The sequence below is a fragment of the Buceros rhinoceros genome, unplaced genomic scaffold (genome assembly GCF_000710305.1).
Source record: "Buceros rhinoceros silvestris isolate BGI_N320 unplaced genomic scaffold, ASM71030v1 scaffold6249, whole genome shotgun sequence".
Classification (NCBI taxonomy): Eukaryota; Metazoa; Chordata; class Aves; order Bucerotiformes; family Bucerotidae; genus Buceros; species Buceros rhinoceros.
This window is the reverse complement of record NW_010433181.1, coordinates 13,561-23,986: the sequence shown is the minus strand read 5'-3', so window position 1 is coordinate 23,986 and position 10,426 is coordinate 13,561. Positions and strand designations below refer to the sequence as shown.

Below are 10,426 nucleotides of genomic sequence, written 5' to 3'. Positions count from 1 at the left end.
TGCTGAACCCACTTCAGAGCTGCCAACTGATCCAAAAGGCCTGTGTTTCCACTCGCCTCAGGAGAGCCTGTTGTGGAAAATAAATAAATAGGTCTGAAAGGAAACAAAACTATAAACATTTGAAGTTTTCATTAAATGTCTTTAGCAGCTCTTGCAGCCGAACCTCAACAAAACTGGTATCAGAGTTTAAACATCTGAAGAGGTCTCTTCCAAGGTCATCACTTTAGAGATTGACTCCATCTCAGTTTTTGCCACTCCACCAACCATTCCTGGAGGTGCCTACTTGTCTGTCCTGAGGACACAAAAACAATTCTCCAACTTCTAAGCTTCACTTGGACACCTCATGGCAGAAGGCTTGAATCCAGGCTCACGCATCCATAAATTCAGGCCATGAGATTCTTTTTCTACATAAGTAGCTCGATCTCAAAATTACAACAAAAAAACCCCCAGTGTGTTTGCCTAATTCTCAAGCAGGAAGGGACTGAAAAGAATCATCAATTGTTTCCCTGGAGTAGACCGAATTGCATCTGTTTTCCTCCTGCATCGCACTTACATTTACCCGGTCTGACCAATCACTTATCAGTCACATTAGCTGGCACTTCGTTACACACGTACAGATTTTATAGTTTATAATGTCTCCATATATACATCCTTCGAGACTGACCTATGTCTAACTGATAGAGATCTGATTTATTCATATTCATATTTCTGTTCCCATGAAAACAAAATGAATTTATCATGTACCACCACTGAAAAGACGACTTTCTTTTCAACACCAAGCAGGGGTAACCTGATATTTCGATTAATACGAAACTAATGCTGAAAGCATCTAATGATGCAACCCCCCAGGCAAGCTTAATTTTGTATCAACAAAAGCAGAAATAAGTAACTCCTACACAGTCTGTAAGAAAAAAATAGAAAATGATTAACCACTGTCTACTTCTTTTCAATCCACAATGTGCCATTCATTTTTAATTATTTTAAATTCTCCACATTTAAAACTTGAGGAAAAAACAAAGAGACCAAGAGAAGACAAAAAAGCCAGGAATAACATGGCTGAAACTACTAGTTTCTTCCATTGCTACGACTAAACAGCACAATTTTAAAGTAAGGGTAGGCTCAAAAACTAGTGAATAAAAATGGTCAGATAGCGGAGTCGAAAGCTGAGACAGGCAGCCCTGTCTCAGGCAAAGAGCAACTGAAGGCACACATCCTGTAGCAGATATCCACATGTCTACCGTAACGAACTGAGATACAGAGACCGATTTGAGCAGCACATAGGACAGAGAGGATTGAGAGACAGCCTTGCAGAAACCCACACCTCAACAGCCGCCGCTGTGAGTGCCCTTTCAGTAGGACAGCCAAGAAGTAAACGGCCCCACAAACTACAACCTTCCACCTACAGCCGTAGTTTCAGATGATCAGGCCAAGCCACACCAGTGAAGCAACACAGGAAAAACTGGCCCTGCTGTAGCTTTTAGGGGTTTTGAGTTTGTTCGGTGCACCATGACCAATTCCCAGGGCTCTCAGTCCAGCAATAAACCCATTCTTAAGAAGGAAACCTCACTTCAGGGGCTGGCTGCATGCCTCATGAGACGTCCCCAGAGTAAGTGAAATACAGGTAAGTGTTCTAGCCACGCAGTGAGCCTCACTACTGGTATAAACGGCTAGACCGAGGAGGGGAACACAACCAGTTCCTTCGTCCCCGGCCAAAACCACAGCCAGGCTGTGAAATGTGCCTCACTGGGGAGCAGATGCATGCATGGACATTCACAGTAGCTAGACCAAAAGAAACAGATTTGCCAGGAAGTTTTTCCACAGCTTGAGCAATAGGCCAGGATATAAATCTCATAAGAGGTCTTTTTGAGGGAAAAGATCACATTCCTGGAGACCACAAGGGAATGAAAAGAAACTGGTGTGCAGAAGGAAGCAAACAATGACAAACATACATTTCTGACACCACTAAACTGAAGAACAGTAGTGCTAAATTTAAGCATGAAATTAATCCTGGTTCATGCAACTGCATGGACTCTTAAAAGAATCAAGCCTAAAAATACTACTGTCTTCTCCGTACGACTGTCTTCTCCGTACTCTTGCTGTCTGTATCACTGGCAATTCACCACTACTTTTCTGGAGGCAAAGCGAGAGGTGAAGGCACTAGTAAGAATATGCATCACTGTTTGTGACATTAGTGAATGACAGCAAATTAAATTAAAAATCCTGTGTACTTGGAAGAACAAGAGCTCTTTGCCTCCCCGCAAAAGCCCTGTCAATGAGACATGAAAACGACTACGGAACTAACAAAAGAAACCAAACAAAAAGGGAAAATCTTTTGTTTTCACTACCCTTCCTCCCTAACATCTCCATTTAACTTCTTCATTTCTGCTTCTGCAATTTATGACAATTCAAGATGAGAGGATTCAGAAATTTGCTTAGTTGGACAATGAAACTGATATTGCTCACAGGATCATAGCTTTCATTTGGAACTTCAGAGCCTTTCAACAGTCCTTCTTCTAATGTCCCCACATCCTAAGGATGAACTCCCGCTCCCTTCAGAACTGATGGTAAAACTTCCAAAGAACCAGGATTTGTTCAATCTTTCAGTAAGAATGGAAACATCCCCGGTATATCATTAAGAACTTGGTTTGAGGAAAACGCCTGCAGTGTTTGACCCAGTTTGGTAACGTTCACTGAAAATCCCCAGTGGTTACTGGGGTAACCGGGTTACTGGGGTCACGGAACAGAAGGAGTCCAAGGTACTCCACCAAGCTGTGATGGACCAAAGAATAGATATTGCAGTGGGAGCACCGCTCAGCAGAATTGGTGTGACTGAAAATCTGTGCTGACAGGGAGCCTGGTACAGACAGACCACAGCTCATCACTCCCACATGGACTAAAGGGGACGTAGGAGAGACAGGAGTGTGGAACCGAAGGACCTTTTGGGGCTTCCCATGAATGCTCCAATAGCTCTTGCAAGGAACTTTTCCATCGTGCTCCAGTTCCCTCTGGAGCAACCGGATTTCCCCAAATGAACACTAAGGGGGAAGCAGCCAGGAAAGGCTGCACTTGTCCCTGGCTGCACCTCAACAGTACAGAGGGAGAAGGTCCCTGAACACTCTCTACCTGTAACGGACCACCTCTACCCAAAGGTTTGCAGGAGCACAAATCCAGCACATTCAGCCCATGCACTGACATTTTAGGCCCCGTGTGCAGATCCCCATTAAAGAGAGGTTGGAGAATTCATCCTGATCCCTAAATTATGGACCATCATATAACTACTGACATGTAACGTTCAGCCCAGCTAGCAGTTTCCACTGAGGAGGAAACCTAGGTGAGATACGCAGGGCTGAAGGAGGTTAGTGGGTAACGCGTGGGCAGTGCTGCGTAATGGAAGCTCGCACAGCGCGTATCCACACTGAGCCGGCTCTAGTGAAAAAGAAGCCCCGGTATCACTTTCATAAGCAGCTGGTTTGCACTGATGAAAGCCATGATTCTTTCCCCAGATACATCTGTTTCCAAGTTCACATCTAAGTGAGTAAGGAGCCTGCGCTGCCAGCTCTCTGGTTACTGAGTGAAAGACAGGTTTTGCTGGGAATAGGCTTTGAAGAAAACAGTAAAACAAAGACGGGAAACAATAGTCAGTAGCTGCATCTATAACCCCAAACTAGGCAAAATCCACTCAGCATCACTAGCAGTAAAACCCAAACCAGGAGGTACGTAGACCTGGTATTTGCAAACACGGCAAATACAACCCAGTAAGGGTTCACTAATCGCTTAAACACGCAAATCTAGTAAAAGTCAAAATGAAAAAAACAAAAAAAATCCCCAAAACCAGATGGCACTACCCCAAAGGATTAGGGACATGTGAAGGTGTGTTTTCACATGCATGTGCCTCTCTGCACAACATAAAAACACGTATGCAATAGGAATTTTTAGAAATGTTAATGGCAATCGGAAGGCAAAAGTGCCCTTTACACAACGGTATGTGGAAAGGGTGCAAACAGAGAAAATACAAATGTTCAGCCATGTCCAGGACAGTAAAAGAGGCTAATAGAATTAAAATTACACATGGCAAGTCCTTCAGAGAAGTCAGGCTGAATTACTGAGGGACCAGCCAACTCTCTTTGTGCTATACTTCCCATACTTTCATGTCCTTCTTGCCATTCTCCTGCAGTTCTCTCTCTCTGCCTCTTCCCCACCCTGGCACATGCAAAATTGAGCGACAGCAAAATTTCAGTGATAGAACAGCTGGAAGTTGGAGACTAAAAACCATATCCACAATGACATGCCACTGAAATTAGCAGGAATTTTAATGGCTAACCTACTTCATGCATCTGCAAAACCAAATACCCACAGTTTCATCTGCTGATGGAAGTCTAGCCAGAGCTTTGATACAGACGTTTGGGTTTTGTTATTGTCCCTTTGCCTCCAACCTCTCCCCTTTCTCTTCAGACCAAGTCTCTACCATTTCTTGGCCATTTCCCGCCAAAAAACCAAATCAGATGTATGTTTCTCAAATGTTTTGTGGTTTTTTTCCTTTTAAAATTCAAAACAGAAGTGTTACAGAATGGAATTTAGCCCATAGTTGTGTTTGTTCTAGAAATCCATGACTTACCAGAACTAAGGAAGCCAAAAACACCAACCCGGTAATTTGCCGTCACGACAATGGTGTTACCGATGGCAGCTAGGTATGATCCATCTATGGTTGTCTTTCCTGCCTCAGCACTGGAACTCCCTCCATTGTGGAAGAACAGCAACACTGCCATGTTTTTGACCTGCCGTGACAACCACCAGGTTAATATGATGAGAAACAGAAGCAACTTCCTCATTAAAATTACCTGAGCCATTCATAGCCCTTTAAGGGTGACCAAAACAAGAGGATATCTGGCGATCTCTCTGAAGTTCTAGAGCTAGACTTCCACAGTGACCTATGTACCATTAAAGGGCATACTATGTCCAGTATAAAAACTTAACGGCACCACCGTGTTCCACCAGCCACCAGCTCTGCCAGGTCAGCCCAAGGCAGACCAGGCCCATCGTGCTGCCTTGGCCATTGAGCATATGGTGGGCTCGTCTTTGCTCTAACTTGTCTGCTTTACACAAACATGCGGGGAAAGTTCGAACAAGTGGGAAACGGAGGAAGAAAAAGGCCTGATGGGTTGCTTCATGTTGAGCAAGACTAAGTAAATAGCTGTGCAGGGCTACTTCCTACTCTCCAGTCTCCAGCACTTAAACTGCCCGGTCTCAGAGATCTCATCTGACAAGAGCTCTTCACAGTCCCTTCCATCCCCACAGGGAAACTCTTACTGGGTATATAGAGGGGTCCTCTAGAGAAGCTCTGTCTCTGCATGGGAGAGACTTGTCTCTCATGAAGCACAGAAGGTGTCTCTCCCAAAAGAACCCAGCAGGTCTGCTGGGGTGGGAAGGAGCTCTCGTGGGCTGCTGCCCATGCTAGCACTCCTTGCAGAGCCACCCAATTTTGCTCAGAAACAGGCTTCTTCCCAAAGCAGCTCCCCATCTGCGTGGGCCCTCTCTGCACACACTGCAGGGCTGCAGCCCAGGCTGCTGCTGCTTGAGCTGCACAAAAGCAGAACTGCCCCAGGAGACCTCGGCATTTACCAGCAGATTACAGCTTTGCCATGATGACAGAAGAAATACCAGTGAAACAAATGGAGGGGCTCTGTTTTGGTTTTTGCCCCTTCTTTTCTTTCCCCCTGCTTCCTGCTGTATAAAGCAGAATAACCTGCTCTAAAGCTAGGAAGGTTTTTTCAAAGCGTAACCCCAATTTTCAGTTAGCACTTTCATCCCCTGCTGCCCAATTCGGGACTGTCTTGAGGCGGTTTCTCTCTCCTCTGCTCAGCAGCAGGTCACACCTGTCCCACTTTCTGCTTCGGCAGCCGGTGGTATTTTTCAAAGAAGGGCTGGTGGCCCCTGCAGCAGCATCAAAGTACATCTGAGACTTGTTTTTCCCTGAAGCTAGAGGGCATTGGGCTCTGTTGCTCTCATTTTCTGGCTGCACCTTAGCTAAACACAGCAGTCCCATCTGCTCTGGCAAGGGATGTCTCCAACAAAAATACTACTGGCTGTACAGGAGAAGCACCAGAGAACTGATGGTTGCAGCCTTCTGCAAAATTACAGGATACTCTCCCCTCATCTGCCCTTAATTTCTCATGACTGTGTGCACTCCTCACTTATCTCTCCGAAGAATGATTTCAGAGGCTTCTTGTGAACACAACAACGTTACCAAGAAAACCCCAGCACTGAAACATGCTGCTCTCTCTCAGGAACTTCTGCTCCTGAATAGAAATTGCCTAATTCACGGTGCCTTGTCCCTGGTTCCTATTATTTCTGCACCACATGCAGCACAGAAAGAGATGAGGGTAAAGAAAAAAAACGAAAGAATCTACTTTCACGTGGAAATTTATTCTAAAGCACTACCGTGTTGCATCATGTCAGCTAAACCGGTATTAAATGTGATGGTGAGCCTGCTCCGTCCCCTCAGCTCAGCGTGGTTAAGCCTGAGGTTCAAACTAGGCATTTCCCAGGGGTCCACAGCCTGCACAGCACCATCACCTAGAGCTGCCCTGTAGGTTGCACATGATATAATGCTAGACTTTACCCAGTGCTGTGGTGATGGAAAGCTTAAGAAAGGTAAAGATGGGAGATAAGAGGTAAAAACAGCAAAACAAATCCTGCTGCAACAGATGTGGAGCAATTCAGGGGAAGATTCAGCACCGGGGCTGTGCCTGGTGCCAAGGGTCTGGACGTAGCCTTCCCATTTCTAGTCTGCATTGAGCAACAACAGATCCCTCTCCTATGTAAAGGTAAACTATCTTGAAAAATAATCTGGGCTTTAATTCCAAGGGATTTCAATCTCAGAGCTCATGGATTTGGGCATTTTAGATGAAGGCTGCTTTAGTCATTTTAACAGCATAGCACAGCTCTTTTCACGCTGTAACTGAACAATATGAGATATTTCATGTCACCTAGCTATCATTTGGGAACCAATTATTTTTTTACTATTCATTAGCTGCTGGATAATTTATTTATTTTGAACATAAGAGAATCTCCCCCAAGACTCATCCTCAACTAAATTCAACCAACCCCTGTGGGGCAGAAGAAATGCAATACCTTCATTAAAGCCTGCTGGAGCCAGTGCCTTCGCCCCCAGCACCTGGTACCATGACCAGATGCAGCACCACCAGTGTCAGTGCGAGGCTGCAGGGGGGCTGCTGTGGGCAGAGTGTGGCCAGCACGTTTCTCACAGACAGTCCACAGCTGCCATGTGGCTACTGCCCAGTGCAGGGTTTTGCTCCGTATGTAGCAATAAAATGCAGACAGTTGCTCTTTGAGGTGTAATATCTGTGTAAAGACTCAGATGTGACATGGTCAGATGTCTCCTCGGCTTAGCTAGTCGAGAGGTGTCTTATGGGGAGCCCAGTTCCATGGTCTCATGCCTGCAGAGGCTTAGATCACATGTGCAAACCCTCAAGGGAGAAATTCAAGACCCACTGGGAAGCTGGAAGTCAGAAAGGCTTCACAATACTCAGAACTATCCTCTCCATCCTTCTGGAAAAACACTTAATGAGGTTCTTGGCAGGGGTAGTTTTAAACTTCGCTGTGTGAGGCCACCTCGAGTGCTTTTACCAGTGCACAATACTGCTCCGTAAAGAATTGAGTGGAACAGGGATGATGCGATAAGGACGGCAATGTGCAGGGGATGGGAGAGGAGGAGAGCGGGTACACTTCCCATTCTTAGTGGAGATTTTCAACCCTTGCTCTTACATGTGAACCCTTTGCAGATCAAGCTGAAGCACAGCTTTGCTTTGCTTGTGTGACAGCTGGTGATGGTTATAGGTGGGAAAAACGGCTCTCAGAAGTGCGAGTTCTGTTTGGAGGGTTGTGTGGTACATGTAGCTGTGGAAGCAAAATGAGGTGAAGTCATTCACCTTCTTCACCGCTTTAGTGACAGGCAGCAGTCCCCACACCCTGCCCTTGTTTAGGCTCAAAGTGCTCCTGAATGACCTCTGACTTTGCCACTCTCCAGGAGATTTTATATTAGTATTTACCAGCTAATTTAACTTGCCATGGGCTGAAAATATATAACTACAGTTCTCTGCAGGTGAGTAATCAATAGAGCTCAGCACAAGAAGAAACAGGAAAATGCCATGCCTTCTGCTGCCAGCTACTTCTGCAAAACCAGAAGTTTTGGTTCTCTCTTGGTCTAGATTTATGCATGAGAAACTGATTGACTTGATCGGACCTACTTCTACTTACACCTCTACAAAAGACAGGAGGGGTTCGGTTCTTGGTACTGCCAAGGAGAAGAGACAAGCCTGGTGGTCTATCAGATGGTAGGAAACACAATGCCGTCGAAGCTACCTTGAGAGCAGCACTTGAGCGGAGATGGCAAACTGCCTGGGACAGCGCCCGGGTGTTCTCAGTGAGCAGTGACCGCACTCAAGGCAGACTGACAGCCTGGTGCTGCAGGAAGAAAACAGACTGCTGCTCTTTCTGGTGATTAAGAGGACCTGCAAGGGCTGCTGTGCGCTGCTGTCAGAGAGCCAGAGCAGCTCTTTGCAGTATGACAAACTCCTAAACTTCTGTTATAACCACTGCCACCTGCAGAAAATTACCAGTACTGTGGAAAAAAAAGATCTATTCCTGTGCTCTGGGCCCACTCTTTGATGGGATTCACATGTTATTCAGCATCTTCATTCCTGGCCCCCCAGGGGTTTGGCCAATCATCTAAGCTTGGCTCTCACCTGAAGCTTTGTTTTATATCTGTTTAGCATCTGTTTGCCTTTCAGATGGCAATTTCTCAGATTGTACCACTGGCCTGGGCATCCCTGAAACATTTATTTTTATGCTTTGCAAGCTGGGCACAACTCTAGCATTGCTTGCTAACCTCATTCCTCCCATGGATATCAACAACAGGGGAGTAGTGAAGATGGGAGTGAAAACACCTCATCTGCTGCTGCTCGGCTGGTGGTAAGTGTTGGTGTGACACATTTCATTACTGTCTCCTGACAAACAGTCTCATTTCAGAGACATTGCCACTTCCGTCCTTATTTTCTCCTCCTTCACTGCCACCTTCTTGTGTTTTGTTTCACATACTTTGGGAACACCACACGAAGAATCATTCATGCTAACTAAAAGTACTTTGAAAGAGCCAGTGCTCAGCTACAAAAAAAAAAAAATTTACTCGTCTCCTACTCACGGTGGTGGCAGGAACAAAGACGTTCAGATACAGGCAGTCTTCACTGACAGAGTACGGCGGGGCCTCTCCATCTCCTGGCTGCCAACAAGCTGCCCTAGAGACATGGATTGAGAAAAATGTGATACACTAAGTGTATAAAATCTTCAGATCTGTAGATCTCACTCACATTTGAAAGGATGCACACCTCCACCTCAGTAACGAGTACGTGGGCTTGTATACACAGGTCTAAACGCAAAAAACACACGGTATTTTCATGTCTCAAATCCTCCCTTCAGAAAACCAGCCTCATTTTAAAAAGGTTAGAACTTGAAAATAAACCTTCACAAAACTCACGCTTCATGTAAACCGCTCAAAATTAGCACCAGATGATAGGGGAGCAGGACTGGGGGTCTCAGGCACAAGTCTGCCCCTGCTATCGCCTGCACACCTATGTATGTAATCCACTCGTTTGCTGAAAAGCCAGTTATTTATTTTAATTTCTAATAGTCTGTGGGCTACATTTGCTTATTTTAATTCCTAACGGTCTGTGCAAAAATACGGTAAGTTTAAAATTCTAGCACATTTTAAAAATCTGATTGCTCTAAGCACTACAGCAGACCATTAACAGTGCCAAGCAACATAAAAGTAGCTTTTCAACAGGGGTTCGTCGCCAGCCACGTACAGAAAGCCATTTCCTGGCCGTCTTCTGTATGAGATTCGTGTGCTTGGGCTCTCTTCACAACAAGAATCAAGCGGATGGCTTTTGCATTCAGATATAGGCTGGTTTGAAGCCAGTTACTTCTACTTCACAGACGTATTTATAGCACATGATGAGTTATGGAAAAGTACCACAATTTATTCAGGAAGAAGCCAAAAGAGGCTATGGAAAAGAGAGTAATATCTCAGAGAATTATTTCTAGATTATCACTTTTTATGTCCTTGTAAAACTTTACACTGAAGGTGCAATGAATTTAATAGAAAACTACAAGGACCAGCTTTAATGCAATTCTACAAAAGCTTTCCCCAAGAGAGGTTCCTAGGCTGGGGAAGCCGGCTTTCACGTGGCCACGGCTTTCACGTGGCCACGGCTTTCACACTGATGTGGTCGGACATCATCTCCAGCCAAAACTGCTGAAGCCACTTTAGGAAGACAAAATACAAATTCCCAGGTAGGAACTCAGCCAGGTCAAGAGGTCTAATGCTACTAATCAGCTTCCCACAGGTCAG

General features: G+C 45.3%; 1 protein-coding gene across 1 annotated transcript in view; it reads right to left on the bottom strand.

The window, feature by feature from the left end:
- Positions 1–10,426, bottom strand: part of LOC104500377 (thyroglobulin-like) — a gene marked incomplete at both ends in the record, with an annotated part of 82,827 nt that overhangs the window by 66,531 nt on the left and 5,870 nt on the right. Inside the window, 3 exons of the mRNA XM_010144013.1 lie at positions 9–67; positions 4,616–4,775; positions 9,221–9,314. Of these exons, the coding sequence (XP_010142315.1) occupies positions 9–67; positions 4,616–4,775; positions 9,221–9,314 (313 nt within the window). The remainder of the gene's footprint in view (positions 1–8; positions 68–4,615; positions 4,776–9,220; positions 9,315–10,426) is intronic.